The sequence below is a fragment of the Arvicanthis niloticus genome, chromosome 6 (assembly GCF_011762505.2).
Source record: "Arvicanthis niloticus isolate mArvNil1 chromosome 6, mArvNil1.pat.X, whole genome shotgun sequence".
In the NCBI taxonomy this organism is placed as follows: domain Eukaryota; kingdom Metazoa; phylum Chordata; class Mammalia; order Rodentia; family Muridae; genus Arvicanthis; species Arvicanthis niloticus.
In genome coordinates this window covers 4,209,967-4,230,128 of record NC_047663.1, presented here as the reverse complement: position 1 = coordinate 4,230,128, position 20,162 = coordinate 4,209,967, and the positions used below count along the sequence as shown (strand labels likewise).

The following is a 20,162-nucleotide window of genomic DNA, read 5'->3' as shown; positions in this document are numbered from 1 at the left end:
GTTGTCCAACAAAATGACCACTGTAGTGCTCTCCCTACCTAAACTCTCTTTCTCTCCAGCTAAAACTGACTCCCGTTAAGCTGTACACAGCAGCCCCACCTCCTTGCTCAACCGTGTATTATAAATACGCTGAGCATCTACAGAGCGAGGCGTTTCCATCAGGGAGCCCAGCCCCAACCCAGCTTTTCTGTGTGTTTGTGTATTTGTCTTTTCTTCATCCCCTTGTTTCCCCATTGCTCAAATTCCTGAGGCTGTGGAAGGAAGGACTCAGTACCTGTTCTTTTCTCTAACTAGAGTATAGTCTTTCTACAGACTGTCCAGTCTGAAGCCTATGAAATACGGTCCTCTGAACAGAATAGCTGTCAACTTCATCTTAGCAACTGTGACTCCTTGCAAGAGACACCAAGACTGGCTTGCACACACTGATGTTCCCTCACTGAGAGAAGGGTAGGGAAGGCCACTGGAACTTAACTTAAGATTCTGGCTGTTCCCTGCATATCTCAGACATCTGTATGTAACTCAACTCTAGCTCACATGGCCTTATGGGATTGGAAGGTCCTAAAGTAAGCAGAAGGCAGAAGACTAACTGAAGGGAGGACTCCCTAGGTAGCCATGGGGAAGTTGTCCATGCTGGGTAAGACCTTCTGAGCGCTGTGGCCACTTTTGGGTCATACATGTTTTCTCTGTGAACTCACAGGTTCTCTAGGCTGGATTTTGGTGGATTTGTGCTTTGGTTCATCACCTGTGCCCTACGAGGTGGGGGTGGACCTTTGTTTAAGTCACCTCAGAGAAAGGGTTTCAGTTACAAGGTGACTAAGAGATACCTGTTTAGTAAGTGAACTGAAAAATGACCTGGTATGGCTAGGGAGATGGCTCAGTCTACTGACTGAGTAAGGCACCCGCCACTCAAGTATGAGGACCTGAGTTAGGATCCCTGGCACCCAAGTAAAAAGCCAGCGCAGCGGGATGAGTCTGCTGAGTGGCATGGGAACTGGGGAGGAGAGAGTTAATTCCTGGAGTTCATTGTTGGGGATAGCCTGGCTGGCCAGGTTCAGTGAAAGACCCTCTCTGGAAAGATGAGGTGAAGCTGGGAATGGTGACAGACAATGTCAAGTCTAGCACATGGGAGCCTGAGGCAGATGAAGCTCTTTGATGCCAACCTCATTTAAATAACAAGTTCCAAGGTCAGTCAGGGCCACAGAGTTCGAGAGACCCTGTGTCACAACAACAACAACACAACAGAGGGAGAGAAGAAAGAGGGAAAGACATCAAACATCAACCTCTGACCTCCACATTCTTACATACAGACACACACATAACACACACACACACACACACACACACACCACACATTTTTGCATTCACACAGACACATACAACTTGGGAAAGAACAGCTATACTTTTGACTGATAGAGACACAAAGTGAGATTTATAGAACAAAGTTAATCCCCACCAACACTGAGATTTAAAAAATATATTTTAAAAAGCTACTCAAGGGGCTGGAGATGGCTCAGCGGTTAAGAGCACTGACTGCTCTTCCAGAGGTCCTGGGTTCAATTCCCAGCAACCACATGGTGGCTCACAACCATCTGTAAGGGGATCTGGCGCCCTCTTCTGGTGTGTCTGAAGACAGCTACAGTGTACTAACATATATAAAATACATAAATAAATCTTTAAAAAAAGAGCTATCAAGGTAGTTCTTACAATAAATAAATAAATATTTTAAAAGGGGATGCTGAGGAATGGACTCAGAGGTTAAGAGCACTGTTCTTCCAAAGGACACAAGTTTATTACACACACACACACATGTAAACAATATGTATTTATATAAAGAGCAGGCCACAAAACAGTCTGTATTTCCTAGAAGAGAGTGAACAGGTAGGAATGTGCACAAGAGAAAAACTGAAAGGTGACAGACACAATGTGAACGGAGAGAGCTGCAGGCCGCACATCTATTTTTGCTTATCTTTGGCTATTTGTATAATAACTTTTCAAAATTCCCCCAAGTGCTACAGTGGAGAAAGTAAAAGGGCATAACTGTTGCCAAGTAAGGCCTACCATGTGTCTAACCCCACAGAAAGACAAAGGCCCTCCAGAGGACCCGCAGGGCAAACAACCTGGCTTCTGAGGGTCTCCTGTGTTGGGCACCAGTATTAAGCCCTTCCCTTACCCAATTGGACAAGTAGAGGAGTATTGGAGGCACGTGCCCTCTGCTGCACAGACCAAGCTGTGCCCTTGCCTAGCACAGCTGGCACTGGTGCAGGGGCTGCCCAGGAAAAGCAATCGCATATGGGGAAGCTATCTCTTCAAAGAGACAAAACAGAAAACCACACAAAGGCACTCAGGAAGCTAAAGGAGGTAGGCAGTTAAACTTGGTAGTTATAATAACAGAGTAAAGGCAGCCAGGCTTGGGTAGTTTTTTATTCTTTGATCTGCTGAATCTCTTCTTAAGAACCTCTGAAAACTTAAAGTTCTCTATGGGGAATTCTGAATGGCCCAGAGCAAAACCACAGAAATCAGACTGGAGAATTTATAGCTGGAGGATGCAACATCCGCCCTGTGCAACCTTGATGGGTACAAAAGCCCTCCTGCCCTCATTCAATACAATTTATGTGGGCAATGAAGGCAACTACCCTGCTGACCAGCCCACGCCCTCACCAGCCTGTGCAGCTTTCCACAGGACCTTGAGGAGAATACTCTGAGGGCTGGGTGGTCTACATCCAGAGTCCCCAAAATTTCAAGCCTTAAAAATAAGTAACTAAGGTTACACACTAAGGTGGCACACTCCTTTAATCCCAGCACTTGGGAGGCAGAGGCAGGCGGATTTCTGAGTTCGAGGCCAGCCTGGTCTACAGAGTGAGTTCCAGGACAGCCAGGGCTACACAGAGAAACCCTGTCTCGAAAAACCAAAAAAAAAAAAAAAAAAAAAATTAACTATACACATGTATTTATATCCATGTATATTTGTGTGTGGTCAGTCATTTCTAGGTCTCAGCTTGAGGTAACTTGGTTCATTAGACAGGAGTAGATTAGAAAGCCAGGATGAGCTGCTTTCTTTATTTTATTTTTAATTATGTGTATATGAGTGTACTTGTGTATGGCTATGTGCATGTGAGCATGGGTGCCCAAGGAGGCCAGAAGAAGTTATGGTGCCCAGTAGAGCTGGCGTCATAGGGAGCTGTGTCCTGCCAGATGTGATCCTGCCATATGTGGGTGCTGGGAACCAAACTTGGGTCCTCTGCAAAACCAATATATGCTTTTGATGATTAAGGTGACTCTCCTGTAACACCCATACTGCCCCCTCCCCTGCTTTTCTTGTTTACTGAGGTAGGGTCTCTCTATGCAGCCATGATTATCCTGAAGTTTGCCATATATACCAGACTGTTGTGGAACTCAGAGACATCCACCTGCCTCTGTCTCCCATATGCTGGGGTTAAAAGCATGTGCCACCACACCTGGCTACTTTTTAAAAAGAGTGATATATTCTGATTTACACACACACATACATATACATATATATTTGTTTTTCAAGACAGAGTTTCTCTGTGGTATAGCCCTTAGCTGTCCCAGAACTTACACTGTAGACCAGGCTGGCTTTGAACTCACAGAGATGCATCTGCTTCTGCTTCCCAAGTGCTGGAATTAAAGTGTGTAATACCACATCCAGCGCCTACTATATTTTAAAGAAGAGAAATGTTTGAGTACAGGACATGAGTATGAATGGATATGGTCATTTTCTCAATGGGTGGGACTTTATGGGTTGCTTTCTGCTCAGCAACACATGCTCCAGAATGCAAGGCAGGCATGTCTAACACTCTCCAGCATAAACCTGGGCTAACCCTGGATGGCCATTCCAGGTATATATCCCAGCATGCTTGAGCACTTCCTACTTTTGAATCCAAACTACTGAGGTCATTGTTTTCTTCAAGGGAGGCAAGTTCTGCTAGGATCTGTTTCTTTTCCTTCTGCTCTTCCAGACCTGTTTTAGTATGGAAATCAGCTGACCCAGGGCTATGATAACATAAAAAACTAAGATCACTGTGACTCCTTCAACTGACTAATGCCTTTCAGAACCACATTGCTGTGAACCACATTTTCTCTGTTGACTTTTGAAGGCCTGTTACAAACATTTTAAAGGCACATGTTTAAACTCCCCTTATTACAATGCTGTCCACACAAGTTTGTATGTTTAAGAAAATGGAAGACTAACACGTGGCCAGAAAGGGAAGGACAATAGTATCTAGCCAGAAACTTGGCCTTAAATCTATTCAGAGCATAAATTAAACCCAGTGAGCCTTTAACACAATCTGGGAAAGACCAACAGCACTCCCCTGCCTCCTCTCCAATGTGCCCGTGTGATGTGGGGACAGACATCTGAGGAAACAATCAGCAAACAATGTCCCACCAATAGTTCCTTCCAGAAGAAGAAACTCCTTTCCTATCAAGCCTATTGTTCAGCAGACTTCCGCTACCTGAAAATAAGAGAACTAACAGTATTCTGGAAGAGGCAGCAACAACACAGCCTTCTGACCCTGTCCTCTGATGAGCCGAGGCAGAGTGCAGGCTGTCAGGATCACAGCTGCCTTCCCCCTTGAATTGGAAGTGTGTTTCTAAAAGGAAACATGTCTAATTAGAAAGTAGACAAGATCAGTCCCAATACCAGTGTCCCTGTGGTGCTGCCTGTCACCTAGGACAAAAACACCAGGACACACAGGTAGACAGAACAAGACCCATAGGTGTTCACATCCTAATCCCTGGAGCCCACAAAGGCAGCAGGGAGACTTGACATCGCTCATAGAAGAGGGAGGTTATCTTCAATCATCTAGGTGGGCACACGTCTCATAAAAGGGGAAGAGAGACGAAGAAGAGTCCATGTCATTGTGGGATGTGAGGAAGATTCCACTGGCCACTGCAGGTTCTGAAGTGGGGGAAGGGGCTAAGACCCAGTGTGCTGCGGCTTTTACCAGGTACTGCCTTCTTGAGGAGAAAAGACAAGAATGTGCTGGGCTGCTATTTTATCCTATTTGACTAGACTTCTGCCTCCATAGCCTTAAGATGGTAGGTCACTGTCATCACTTTTGACAGCAGCAGCAAGAAGCTAATACATGTAGTGTCTTCTTTTTCTTTCTACACGTCCCAAAGATCCCCAAGGTAAAGTAGTATTCCACCAAATATCTGTATCCCTAGCTGTGTTCTTGAGGTTTTAAAAATCAAATACACAAAAACTCAACTACCAATTTTTAATCTTTTTTAAGGAATTAAACACTTGATGGTTCCTAAATTAATCCACCGTCCTATAGGTTACATTAAGCCCCTTTAAAATAATATATTGGTACCCTCATCTTTATAGTATAGAATAATTATATTGTTCCAAGCAAATGTCCACTTTAAAAATAAATTGTACAGAAATCTCAAAGGCACAAAGTGATCTGGGGACACACACATTTAATCTCAGCACTCAGAAGGCAAAGGGAGTCAGATCTCTGTGAGTTCAAGAGCACCCCTGGTCTACACAGCAACTTTCAGGCCAAGCAGAGGCTACAGTGTTAGAGCCTGTCCAAAAAAAGGAAAGGAAAGGAAAGGAAAAACAATCAAAGGCATAAAATGCCTTCTCACTCTCCAAACAGAACACCAGTGAGAAACTCAGCTGCTTTACTCCCCAGCAGCCACATCAGGAAGCAGACCTCCAAACAGGCCGCAAGCTACAGAAGGGGAAGCCAGCCACATGAGCTACGACAGCTCTGCTTCCAAGTGGGACTCACAACTGCTATGAGCAATCCTATGACTTTAGCTCCTCTGTTAAATTTTAGGACTCAGTCAACAAAATTAGAGTCACTGTGTAGAGCCTTGCTAAGCATGCAGGTTGGATCAGATAACAAGAGAGGAAGTCCTGTCTATTGAGTGGGACTAAGAGGGTCAGAAGTCACTGCAGCAGGAACCCCTGGGCCTCTGTGAGACATCCCAGACACAGAGGAGCCTTCCTGCTGCCCTGTGGTACACTCCTAAAGTGCTGCTTCCTCTGAGGGAGAGACTCAGATGGGAGGCCAGAGCGGTTATACTGTATACAGAAACTCCCCAGCCTAAGCCCTGCAATCAATCCTTGAGGAATCACACCTCTTCCACTCTTTGTGACTGCAATCTGAGCAGAGAAAGGACCTGTAAGATATCTGGGTGGTGGTTAGAAACCACAGAAAGAAGAAATTGGTGTAGCAGGAGGTGGCTGTCACAGCACCAGAAGGGTCTCTGAAGCTCCACCTACTCAGTCCAGTTGTCAGGTAGTCATCCTCACCAGAGTGGCAGCCCACCAGGAGGCATCAGAACAGGACGTCATCAGCGTTGCCAGGGCACCTGGATGTGCTCCTGAGACCCACAGCCCGCACTTAGGATGCCAGGTGACACAAATCTGATTTTGCAGAAGTCTCTCAAAGACTCTCTTCCATAGTTCTGAACCCAAGCCCCACATTCACCCTTAACCTGCAATGCTTAAAGCTCTCTGGCCTGTGGACCACTCTGACTGAAACCTGCTTCTCCTCTGGAGAGCACTCAGTCAGGGACACAGACTGCGAGTGTAACTACCTGGCTCTGCTCTGCTCCTCCACTGAATGTGGACTTCCCACAGGCAGCTTCTGTCTTCAGCCTTGACAGGGCTCCAGGTGTCTGTGAGGCAGTATGTTCAGACTTGCTAGAGGCAGTATCACCATGCAGACCTAGGTAGCTGCATGTCTCCTAAGTTCTGGCTGCCCAACCACCAACCTGAAGTGTCTGGGCTCCAAGGAATCAAAGACCAGGCTGCATGACCCTGGTGTTACCAGCCATACTGTTCGCCAGAGACCCTGAGAGGACATGGGTTTGACCAAATTACTACTACCTAGCACGCTTAGGAGATTAGAAACTACCTTTACCGAGGATCCCCAGAAACACCACAACCCTAAGCGTCACAACAACTCTTTCAATATAAATGATTCGGTAGCCTTCAACACAGGCCACACCGAGACATGGAACTATGCCCAACTATGAGGTAAAGACAAAAAGTTTAAAATGTGGATAAAAAGTATATCTAGCATAAAAGAATGCATAAGATGTGTACTAACAGGGGAGGGGCAATAGGCAGGAGCCGAGGACAGAGCTGGTCCACGGGAAGAGCAGCTCCAGTTGGAGAAAGCGAGGTCCTGGGGATGCCTGGAGAAAAGGGAGAGCTGGCAGGGGGAAGAGCGAGGGGAAGCAGGAGGAGCTCAGGGAAGAGGAAGAGGAATGGGAAGGAGGAGGAAGAGGAAGAAGAAGAGTGGGAAGGAGGAGGAGGAAGAAGAAGAGGAAGAAGAGTGGGAAGGAGAAGGAGCAAGAGGAGGAGGAGGGCCCTGTCACTTTGCTCACAATCCACCCCTCACAGTAGGGGTTAAACAGCAAGTGCAAAGTGTCATCAGTTTACCACAGTGGAAGCAGCTCACAGGGTGACCCCTGATCAGGAATGCTCCCCCTTAACCTAGAGCAAGATGGAAACGGTGCCTGCAGGCCCCACAGCCTTGTCCTGCTACCCTCACAGTGCTCCAACAGTCCTCAAAACAACCAGCTCACCACCTCAGCTATTAGCTTTGTGAAAGTAGAACCTGTATTGTTAAGTTCTCAAAACAAGTGCTCTAGTACAGAGAGGACAGATCTGTTTGTTTCTTTTAAGTCAACTACACAAGTGGATAGACAGAAAATAGTTTAGACCAAAAAAAAAAAAAAATAGGCTAGCGAGCTGGCTACAAGCACTGGCTCTGGCTGCTCTTCTAAAGCACCTGGATTCAGTGCCTGCACAGTAGCTCACAGCCATCTGTAATTCCAGTTACAGATTCCAGGCGATGGCTCCTTCTTCTGGCCTCCACATACATGTACACAAATATATATATAAATAAATAAATAAATAAATTTTGGGGGGTGGGGGTAGTACATACCTTTAATCCCAGCACTCAGGAGACAGAGCCAGGTGAGTTTGAGACTGGCCTGGTCTACAGAGCTAGTTCCAGGACAGCCAGGGCTACACAGAGAAGTCCTGTCTCAAAAACCAAACTAAACAAATGAACAAAATGAGAGAGGGGTTGGAGACAGCTGTTTCTTGAAGCATAAGAGCCTCCGTTTGATCCACAGACCCCACACAAGAATGCTGGAAATATGCACTTGTAATCCCAGGGCTGAGAGGCAGAGGCAGGCAAATCTCTGAGCCTCACTGGCCAGCCAGCCTAGCCTACTGGGTGAGCCCCAGACCAATGAGAGACCCCTCTATCTTAAAGGAGGTGAGTACATGGCATCCTGAAGATGATACCAGAGGGGGGGTGAGAAAGAGGAAGAGAGAGGGAGGAAGATGGGGGATGAGAGAGAAAGAGGAAGAGAGAAAAGGGGAGAGAGGAAGGAAGAGAGAGAGAGAGAGAGAGAGAGAGAGAGAGAGAGAGAGAGAGAGAGAGAGAGAGAGAATATGAATATGAGAGTCTCATGATTTCAAGCCTGATTGCCTGGGATGGTCAATGAATGGTGACTAAAGGAAGGTTGTTAATGTATGAGGGAACTCCAGAATGGAGGGGCATGAGCTGCCATGATGCCTTTAGATGGCAAAGGTGTCTGAAACCACCACAGTTTGCTAAAACCCAACATGTGCTCCTACTTTCAGTCATTAGGGCTGTTGGAGATTATGTTTCAGGGTCTCAGCACTCAAATGGGAGTAACTTATGCTGAACAGATTCCTAAAACACATGCAGTCTGCAGCTGCCACACACAGGACACAGGAGGAGAAATGAAATCTGAGCCCACTCCTACGGGAGGGTCACTGCCCAGCACAAAGGAACACTGTTTAACTCAAGACTGGCCTGGAATAACTACCAAATGGGTATTTTTGATTCTATTATGGGCGGGGGCTATGGCTCAGTTGCTCGAGTGCTTGCCTGGTGTACACAAAGCCCTAGGGTCCATCCCAGTACCACATAAACCAGGAGTTTATTCACCTATAATTCTAGCACATAAGACATAGAGGCTGAGTCTCAAGATCACCCTTGGCTACAGAGCGGGGGTTCAAGGCCACCTAGACTATAAATTAAAAGCAGAAAGTGTTTTCCATTCTCCATCACCTCCAGCTTACTGAGTATGCTCCCAGCACCCTCCCCCCCGCCCCTCTTACTCTCTCTCCATTTACTGTCTAGCTGCTTGAAGAGTGATGTGCCTTTATCTCAGCCTCCTTTCCAACCTCTGCTCTCTCCAGCCCTTCAGCAGGCCTCTGCCCAAGATGCCACTGTTGGTTCTCTTCTATCAGTTCCTGGCATCACCTCCCATCACCTACTCAGTCTCAGCTCCATTCAGATCCAGATATCGCTAAAGTTCCAAAGACTCCTGCAGTATGTGCACTACACACAGAGTTCCTGCTTCTTAGCCACTTAGGCCTCCTCCTCCACCCTTGCCAAGCCCATGACACACCTACAGCTTCGGCCTCCTGGCCTAGCTCTCCCTCTGCCTGCAGTGCACTTGCTACATTCACTGACTTAACCCCCCTGACTTCTCCAAAGCTGTCCCAGCACCAGCTCCTCCATGCTAGTCCCCCTCCCCACTGCAGTGCCTGTCACAGCCACTCTGCCATGCTCCTTCATGGCCTGCCTTCATGCCCATGTCATTTGAAGTGCAAACCCCTCCTGATACCTATGCTACACGGAGCAGAGCAGTGACTACTACTTGCTGACTGAGTAAGTAAGCAGTTAGGACCAGCTAACTCTCCCTGAACAATAACCTAGTAAAATCCCCACTCTCCCCACCCCCGCCCCATCTCCTGGGGCAAAAGAAGCAAAAACACCATCACCAGCAGTTTGAAAGGATGTGGGATTCACTTCTTGAACATTTCTAAATGTTTCTCCACCTCCTCCAGGCCTCTATTATTGCAACTGAAACTAAGCAACAATAATTAGACAGACAACCAAGCCGTGGCTGGGGATGAAGTGCAGACAGGTTCGGGCAAGAGCTTTCCTTTGGAAGCCCACTCTGAAGAACTTTCATCTTGGGCCTGGGTGTGGCAGGTAGCCTGGTCAGAGGCACAAGGCAGAGATCTGTCAGCAAGGATCTCCAACCTCTGAGCTTGCTGGTCAGGGCTGCCCTACCTCAGTGACCTCCAATGTGCTTCTGTACCCTTGAAACAAAGAGGCAACTGTCTGGTTTATACTGGAGAATAAGTATTCTACTGATCATGGGTGCTTCAAACAGAGAAGACAAAACCCCGCTAACAAAAGGGTCTCCTTTGGCACATGCAACACTCAGAAAGGAGAGCGTACAGTGCCTCCAAACCCACACAGGGCTGTCTGTCAGCACAAGCCAGACTAACTGTCCATTTAACCTGCAGTGTTTCCTCAAGAGCAGTTCTCAACCTTCCCACAGCTGTGACCCTTCAACATGATTTCTCACACTGTGCTGCCCCCAACCATAAAACTGTTCTTGTTGCTACTTCATAACTGTGACCTTGCTACTGCTATGAACTGTTATGTAAATATCTGTGTTTTCTGATGAACAAAAGTGACAAATGGAACGATTTTATGAAAGGGTTGGTCAAATCACAAAAGGGTTGTGACCCAAGGGTTGAGAACCACTGCTCTAAAGGAAAGATCCTTAACTTTTTTACAGAATAACATAAAGTAGAAAAAAAAATTAATTTTAGGAGTGAAACCAGTGACAGGCTCAAAGCAACTAAAATTGACCAAAATCTGACTCAAGCTCCCATCAAAACTGACACCTACTTTCCCCATGCTTAAAATATCAGGATGAGCAAACTGTGTAAATCAATTGATTTGACAAAGGCCATTAAAAAGAGTTCATCATGGTCAAGGTACCAGCATCCTGTAGCCAGCCCATGATACACAAATATGCAAAGCAAATATTTCCAACCTGTCTAGGCATCAACAGATTTACTGAGGCATCCTTTGATGACCAGGACATCAGTTCTTACTGAAAAGCTCTTAGCTGCTGACCCTCCCACCAGGCTTATTTGTACTTATGTGTACATGTGCCCAGTCCCTGACATGCTAGCATCACCTAGGATATAACTATGGCAGCCGTATGCCTCTAAGACAGCCCTCAGTTCACATAAGTGTGTTCAAGTCAAGTCATTAAGTGTGTAACTAAATTTGAAAACAATAAAAATCATCCAGATCACAGAAAAACAAAGAAAAGTGGTTCTCTATATGGTCAAACACACCCAGGAGAGTCGGCGCTCCTGCGGGGATGGAGAAGGAAAGCAAACCCGATCTCCATGGCTGCTAGGCTGCCTATACGGGACCCTACGCCCCACAACTTGCTCTAGATGCCCCAAAATTAAAAAGCACCTCTTTCAAATGTCATACTCCCTGTCCTGTCCAGAACACTGCATACACTTTGCTGTCTGCAGAGAGCAAAGGCAAGCCATGGAGACCCCATCTCCACTCACTCACTCCCAAACTGACTTTCTATCCATTTCTTCCCTCTCGTAGGAAGAAAGAAAAGTCTGAAGCCAATGAAAAACAACTCCAGCAGGAGCTGCTCCCAGTGATGGTGGCAGGAATACCATGCTCATCCTAAAGACCAGCCATAGAAGGGGCTCATCCTGCCAGGACTCTGATGCAAAATCGTCACTACTGCAAAGTCACCCTGGATGGCCCTGTCATTCCTCAAAGCCTATCGCAAGAGGAGTATGGAGTGATCCCAAGTTAGCTAAGATCCTGGCAAAACCCATACAGTCTCTGAGAGTTCCCAGTCCTGGCAAGAGGCCAAGACCCTGTAAAAAACCCTGGGCACAGAAAATCAGGTTACAAGGCTTGAGGTAAGAAGCCGAGAAGAAGAAACAAGATCCCCAAGTCAGTCCTTGCTTGTGTAGGATGCGCTATGGAGAAATGACTCTTGCTCTTAAAGCCGACAACTGTGAAGCAGGACGTTCACTCATCAGTGAAGAAGTAGTAAGGCCTGAGCGGAGAGTGCCACCTGAGCCAAGCGAGCCGGCCAAGCACCCGAGTGTGCAGAGACCGGGAGACCAACGGTGCTGAGAAATATGAACACCGTGCTTGAAACATCAACACTGTAGAAAATCACTAATCCTATCTCTCTTAAAGCTGATCTTTAAAACCAACTTTAAAATTACTCTTGAGACTGGAGAGATGGCTCAGTGGTTAAGAGCACCTGCTGCTTTTGTAGAGGACCTGGGTTTGATTTCCCAGCAACTACATGTTGGCTCACAACCCTCTGTCACTCCAGTTCCAGAGGACACAATGCTCTTTTCTGGTCTCCAGGTACACTAGGCACTCATGTGGTACACATAAACACACCCAGGCAAAACACTAACACATAAAAAATAAATCTCAAAGATATAAGTTGTTCTTTTTCAGTCTTCACATACCCGTACACATGGATCCCCATGGCTCACTGTATAGCACAGTCAGCTCTTCCTCTGTCTGATATAACCGTCCTTCCAGTTGTAGTACAACACATGGATTCTGTGGTGTTGTGAAGAGTGATTATTTCTACTTTACAACCCTTCCCACCAAAACCAGAGCCAACTCTCTTCTTAGTCCATTCCCTAAAGTACCTTCAAGAGCCCTGGGGTCATAAAATTAGGTTACAACTGGCCAGAAGCTCTGCTTCCACCAACAGGCTACCACCTGCATCCTCTACACCTGCCCTTCTCACCCCTACATCTTCTGTGGCAAGACTCCCACAGTAACGACAATTCAGGACAGCTCTGTGTCCACAAACCACAGTTCTTCTCCTGGCACACTCCAGTGCTTTAGGCACCACACCTAACCATGCACAGAAACCAGGTCAGATCCTGGCCGTCGTCAGTGATCACTGTGACAGAAGACAAATGAGAGGTGGTCCTGAAGGCCTTGGGTGTGCGTCTGTTTTATCTCACCACCCTGGCCCTCATGAGACACCAAGCTTGCAGCTGTGCTTCAGTAGACCCTGCATGCTATGCAAATCAACTGTGTTCCTGTATGTTCTACCTCACTGCTCAGTCTACCAAGAAACTGAAACCTACATTTTCTCAAGTCTTCTTAAATACTGATAATCTAATTAAAATTGCTTCTACTTTGCTTGCATAGGATCCAGGAGCTCAATGTGAAGATTATGTCACAAGCACTTCAGGAGCAAGGTGGGTGCAGGAGCTCTGGCAGGCTCTTCTCTGTGCACAAGAACTTTCCAGTTCACATGAAAGCTGTCCTAAACATAAAGATCAATTACCTGTGGACAGTTTGCCTAAGGTGTCCAAAATGCCTTTGTTATGGGAAAGGGTAGATTCCAAGGGTCCTCCTTTTAAATGTTTATGTAGGGAAGACAGGCATGGTGGCACACACCTTTAAACAGTGCTGGAGAAGCTGAGACAGATGGATTTTTGTATTTCAAGGCCAGCCCGGTCTATATAACAAGTTCTAGGCTAGCCAGGGCTATAGAGTAAAACCCATTTCAAAATAGACCAACGTGTGTGTGTGTGTGTGTGTGTGTGTGTGTGTGTGTGTGTGTATTTATGTACATATATGGTAGCTGAAGAACTGGCTTAGTGGTTAAGAGCTCTGGCTGTTCTGCCAGGGAACCCAGGTTTGATTCTTAGCATGCACACGGCGTCTTATAACCCTCTGTAACTCCAGTTCTAGGGGATTTGACACCTCCTCTGACCATACATGAAGACAAAACACTCACAAAATAAAAACAAAATTAAGTTTGGATGGAGATGATCCTTAGAAAAGAAGTTAAGCTGGGTATGGTGCACATCTATAATGCAGCACTCAGGACGCGGTGGCAGGAACATCTGGAGTTCAAGGGTATTCTGGGCGACATGATGAGTTTGTGGCAAGCACAGACTACCTGACATCTTGTCTCAAATTGTTTTTTTTTTTTTAGATAGTTAACAATTGAATCTAGGAATGAGTCCCAACCTGATGACCATTACTGTGCAGCAGGGTGATGGTCACTCTGGGGAGGCCCCCACATGGAGCTGTGGTCACAACCCTGTGCTGTATTACATAGAGCCCTACCTGAGTCCAGTCAGGCCCAGTGTCTGTGTCCTAAATAAGATACATACAAAATCTAAGTTTACTCTGTTTTTTTTCTTCCTGAACACAAACAGTTGAACATAAAAGCCAGCAGTACTATCTGGCAGAACACCACAGTGCCATCACAGAGTTCTTTCTAGAACCAGGAAAGCCACAGCCTGCATAGGTGTAGTCATCAAATGATCTCTGCCTGGTAAATACTAAAGAGGCCTGCAGGGGAGGCAGGCCTCACTCTTTGTTTCTGAAAGTCCCTTTAGTTGAACAGCAATCCTCCAAGACATGTGCTCTGTCTTCAGCATGCTACACACGAGTTGTGCGCCAAAGATTTTATTTTTAATACAGAACTGATAGCTCTGTAACCCAATGTATTTCCCTACAGAACAGTGATAAAGGCCCAAGGCCAGCACAGAGGCAGACAGGGCAAGTTCCAGACAAACCTGGCCAAAACGTGTGTGTGTAAAAATGTCAAAGCCACAAAACAAATATTACAGCTTAGGTCCATCTGGAAGAAAGCAATGGACGATCTGAGCATGTCTTCATGTTTCAGGAATCCCTGGCAGGTATTTCCTCTTAACATGTGTAAACTGGTCTAAGTAAATTCCCTCTAAAGCCTGATCCTATAACAAACCAAACTGGGAGGCTCAGCCAGACACAGAATCGATACAGGGCCAGCTACTCAGAAGGCTGAGACAGGAAGATCACTTAAACCTAGGAGTTTGAGGCCAGCCCCGTGGAATCACAGGGAGCTGCTCCCCCAACTCAAAATGGAAAGAGGAGATCAGGAGAAGGGGGAAAAGAGAGAATACAAAGAGAGGAAGGGAGGGAAGAAAGGAAGGACGGAAGGAGAGGGGGAGAAAGAGAGGGAAGCTGGTCTCAGTCTCCACATGGCCATTTTATACTACATGATACTCAAGGAGTTTTCTTGTATTTAATCCCTCTAGTTCTTCCCAAATTAAAAAAAATGTAAAGGTGTATAAAGGGGGCCAGAAGCTTCCTTTTCATCCTCCCGTGCAGCTCTCTTGAAGGCTTCCACGCACGCATGCCCACATCTGGGATGGTGAGATGTCCCAGTGGGTTAAGAAGCACTTGGTGTTAAGTCTGGCAACTTGAGTTTCATCCCAGGACTGGCAGAGTGGAAGCAGAGAACCAACTCCTATAGGGATGTCCTCTGACCTTCACATGCACTAGATAAATATTTTAAAAAGTTAAAGATGTGAACATCCCAACCCGCAAATCTTTAAAAGTGGTTCCTCGCGTGGCAAAAGGGAGGCTGGGTTTGCGGATGGCTGCGATCCTTACCCTGGGTTATCTAAGCAGGTGTGACACATACAAAGTGTCCTCAGGAAAGGGTAGCAAGTAGACAAAGCAGAGAGATGTTATCCATCTGCTTTAAAGATGGATACCAAGGGAAGCAAGCATCGTCTAGAGCTAGGAAAGGAAAGGGGGCTGACTTTTTCCTCCAACCTCTGGAAGGAGCAGTGCCCTAACAAAATCTTGATAGCAGCCCAGTATGACCTAATTTGGACCATCTGACCTCCAGAACTACAGGGTAAATTTGGGTCTGAGCCCCTCTATTCCTGGCAGTAACAGGAACCAAAAGCTTCCATTTTTCCTTTCCTAGTACAAGTCATGCCTGAGTAAAAGCAATCACTATTAAAACAACCAGAACAGCAGCCTCTTGCCTCACCCAGCAGGCAATAACCAGGGGAGGGTAAGAACAAAGCTTGGCAGAACCCTGGCACCCAGGGGGCAACAAAGGACAAGAGGGAGAGAAAATAACAGTGGGGAAAGCCGGTGAAGGTTTCCAGCAAAACTCTGAGGGTCCAAAGGGGCCAAGCAATCCCTTGGGGCCTGCCTGCAGGTGACTGCTTTTCACAAAGGAAAGCACACACTACTTTTACCTGGAAGGTAGCAAAGGCCAGCTTCTTCCACTGAACAGGCAGGCACAGGCCTCTAACATTCAGGGAAACACTGTTCACACATCTGAAGCTCAAGGAGTTGTTAGCCATAACCCTCATGGCTTTACCGGGTCGGAGTTCTCTAAGGGTTTACCTGCAATGACCTAACACGCTTCCCTTTTGGTATTTTAATATCCCTCACCAGTGTGTGAGGAGGCAATCAATGCTACCTGTGAGGCAACACACCAGAGTTTGGCTCCATTAAGCGCCATAAGCATGTTAAGTTCCTGATCCATACTTCCCTGCCAAACCAGTAAAGTTCGCCACTCATCCTACCTGCCATTCCTTCTTCCATTCCTCTTGGAAACAATGCTAACAGCCACGTAAAGCATTTCAAATAACCTTCTACAACTCCAGAGACTCCACACCCTCTGAGGGACCAGAGCCCTGGCTGAACGCCAACAAGCAGCAAGGTTAGCCAGGAGAGTCTAAATCGCGTGTGCCCTGTTGGAGGACGTGGACTGGTGTCATTACCCGGCTACCTTCAGGCAACAGCTCAAACTTGATCTCCTTGCCCAGTGTGGTCAGGCCTTGACTGACAGACGTGGGGACCAGGAGCTAATTCACAACGCAATGATAGCACGGAACCTGACCGACGACGTCCCAGGCTCAGAGGCCCCGGTCAGGCCACTTGTGTTCATCTCAGAACAAAGAGCTGGATGGGGGACATAACTTCTAACACCTCGAGAGAGCCGAGAGAGCCAGAGAGCCGGAAACTACTAGGGAGCACAGGCCGGGAGTGTTAGTCCCGCGGCCGCTCCCGGCGTCTGCCAATCCGGTGACAAGCAGCAGGCGACTTGCCTCGAAGACTCCGACCCCAGTCACCCGGCCCTGATGCCCCTCGGCGCCCCGGGGCTCCTCAGCATCCTCACGACCCTCAGCGCTCCGGTTATCCCTCGCCGCAGAGACCCTCTAACCCCGGTGACTCCCTCCTGGGAACCGCCAGACTCGCAAACCTCAGCCCCCAGCGACCCTCGGGTCGAGTAACCCCGGTCCTAGAGCCCGAAAGCTCCGCTTTAACACCCGCCCCGCTCGGCGCCCTCAGGTTCGGGAGACCCCTGCCCGTGACCCTCCAGGCCTGAGTGACCCTCAGCCCCCGCGACCCTCAGGCCGGAGTGACACTCAGTTACCGGCGACCCTCAGGTCCCGGTGACTCTCGGTTCACCGCGACCCTAAAGGTCCAGGTGACCCTCAGCCTCGACAACCCTCAGGCCCTCGAGCGCCTGGGCAGTCACTCCCGGGCCCTCGCACTGCCGCCACCCAGCGCTCCGCGCCCCGTCCCAGGGACACCGGCGCAGGCGGAAGCGCACGAAGGGGCAGAGGACCGGTCCCACTCACCATAGCTGTCATCGTCCTCCATGGTGCCGGCGACCGGTTCCGGCCCCCGACCGCCACTGACCTCCTGCAGCCCGCGTCCTGCCAGACACCAGCTCGCCACAGGCCAGCTCCGAACCACGGAGCCCCGCCCCCCGCACCGCGCCCGCACTGCCCAGCACGCGCCTGCGCACGCGCCGCCTGAGGCACCGCCCCCGGCACAAGGTCCCGCCCACAGCAAAAGTGCGCGTGCGTGAACGCCCTCTAGGCCCCGTCCGCTTGCGGACCGCTTTAGTTTGCGTTTACGCACGCGCGGCACCTAGGCTCTGCCTATCTGTGGCTCCGCCCTAAACCCACGCCCTCGCCTTTAGGTACCGCCCCCTCACTCTCCGCGGGGCGGGGCAGTTTCGGGTTTCAAGTTTCGCAAGCTTGCGTAGGCCGTAGGCGTGGCTTACTAGCCAGGGCCATCGTCCACCCACTGGGCTGGTTAAACAGACTCAAGGTCACGGGTGTCACCGAAGGGTTGGTGGCCCTGGCTGAATCCACCTCGGACTGACTCCAGCATGTGGAGGAGGAAATTACCTAAACTAATATGAGTTCGTTGCTTATACTTCCTACCTGCACCAAGTTTCCCAGGAAGACTGCCCACTTCGCTACCTTAGTATCAATTCACAGGTTCTGCTGCTTTCTTTGGGAGGACCAGTTGAACCTCCTTTGCAGTGGTGGTCAGGGGCTGCTTCTGTGGAGGTGAAAGCATTTATACCGCAGGAGGTATCTGCAGAATTAATCAGTGGAAACACCAACTAATGATCTGAAAAGGCCCTTAGGGAACACCCTGTCCTGTGAACTCTAGACAAGTGACAGGCAGGGAGTGCAGCTCAGTGGCAGAGCACTTGCCTAGTAATGTGAGAGGCCCTAGACTGCATCCCAGACACCAGGGAAAAGGAGAAAACTGATTCCCAAAGACTCAGAGGGTCTTATATGGGTTGGGCATCACCAGGTATTAGGGCCCTGTCCAGAATGTGCCCCACTACACTAACCAGAAAGGCCTGGGGTAGGTGCTTGCCTGTTGCATGCCTGTTGTTAGTCCAGCTTCCCTAGAAGCCGAGGCAGGAGAACAATATAGTGAAACTCCACCTCAAAAACAGAAACAAAACCCTAAAGATACAGAAAAAGAGACATGATTGAAACAAAGACTTGAAATCCTGGCACTGCAGAAGGGCAGCCCCAAAACCAGCCTTCTCCATCCACAGCTTCCTCTTTCTGCAAATCACTGCCTGGAGAGGGTCGTGGGAATCTCTGGGCTTCTCCAGAGTATGAAGGCCAGGCTAACCACAGGAGGAAGAAGGAGAGTCGGGTCTTTCGTTGTGGGTCCTTCCCTTTGCTGGGTGGGCTGCAGCAATCTTTCCTCCCTAGGGGCCGACAGCCTTAGTCTGTAGTTGCTCAAAATCTCTGTGCAACTTTAATGCATTTAAATCCTTCAGTGCACCACCTTATACCTGCCCTGTGGCAGACATACATATTTTCTGAGAAGGATATATGAGGAAAATTGACAGAAATGAAAGGAGAGGTAGAGAAAGCAGGACTTATTTTTTTTTTCTTTAAAGATATTAACATTTTTATATGTGTGTGTGAATACCTCTGTATGCACACATATGTGTGTGAAGGAACCCATGAGTCCAGAAGAAGGCATCTGAACCTGTGGAGCTGGAGATACAGGTTGTTGTAAGCCATCAGAAATGAGTGCACTTGCATACTCAAAATAAATATCAACAGAAGAAAAAGCTGGCATTGGAGAGATGGCTCAGCTATTGAGAGTGCTTGCTGTTCTTGCAAAGGATACACGTTCACTGTTCAGCACCCACATGGCAGCTCACAACTATCATCACTCTGGTTCCAGGAGATCAGATACCTTTTTCTGGCCTCCAAAGGCACCAGGTAAGTATAAAGTACACATACAGACAGACAAACACACATCAAATAAAAATAAACAAATTTTCATCTTTTCTTTCTTTTTCTTTTTTTTTTTTCTTTTTTCTTTTTGAGAACATTAAGATACCTTTGTGAGGCTAGAAGTTGGTGTAGCCATTAAGAGCTCTTACTCTTGCAAAAGGCCCAGCTTCAATTCCTAGCGCCCACGTGGTGGCTCACAACTGTCCACAACTCCAGTTCCAGGGGATCCAGCGCCCTCTTCTGGCCTCCAGGGCACTGCATGCATGTGTCGTACAGCCATACATGCACACAAAATACAGAAAATAAGAAAATTAAATTAAATACGTTTGGCCTCCTTGGCTCTCTCACTACAGAGTGCTCTTTGCTACTTGATCAGCAACAACGATTATCTGTCTGTCTGTCTGTCTGTCTGTCTGTGGGATGCTTAGCAGTTTGCACACTTTACCATATGATTATACAAAATGCTGTAGTTTGCAAGTCTCACCCTCTGCCAGTCTGCATTCTACCTTCCATGCCTGCGTCACTCTTTCCCCAGGATCAAGTCCTGCTCCTGGTCCTTGATTCCTGGTCATTCCACACACACACACAATCTTCTGCAGCCTCAACCTCTGTTGTTCACTACCTTGGTGGCATGTGAGTCACACCCTTGGCTCCTGTTCATCTCATTCTCCCAGTAAGGAGAACCACTGAGCCTGCCTCTGAGCAGGCTCATTATCCTGAACATTAGACAAAACAAAAGAAGAGGAGGAAGGGGAGGAGAAGGAGGAAGAAGCAGCAGCCAAAAACATTATATTAAAAAAATGTATGCATCTTGCTGGGGGTGGGGATAGGGGTAGGTCGGGTGGGGGGTGGCTCACACCTTTAAGCTCAGCACACAAGAGGCAGAGGCAGAAAGATCTGTGAGTTTAAGGCCAGT

At 47.9% G+C, this 20,162-nt stretch overlaps 1 protein-coding gene across 1 annotated transcript in view; it reads right to left on the bottom strand.

Moving 5' to 3' along the window:
• Positions 1–17,471, bottom strand: part of Cyth1 (cytohesin 1) — an 82,660-nt gene extending 65,189 nt beyond the window's left edge. Inside the window, exon 1 of the mRNA XM_034505841.2 lies at positions 17,318–17,471. Coding sequence (XP_034361732.1) covers positions 17,318–17,339 — 22 coding nt within the window. The 5' untranslated portion in view covers positions 17,340–17,471. The remainder of the gene's footprint in view (positions 1–17,317) is intronic.
• Positions 17,472–20,162: the final 2,691 nt, after the last annotated feature.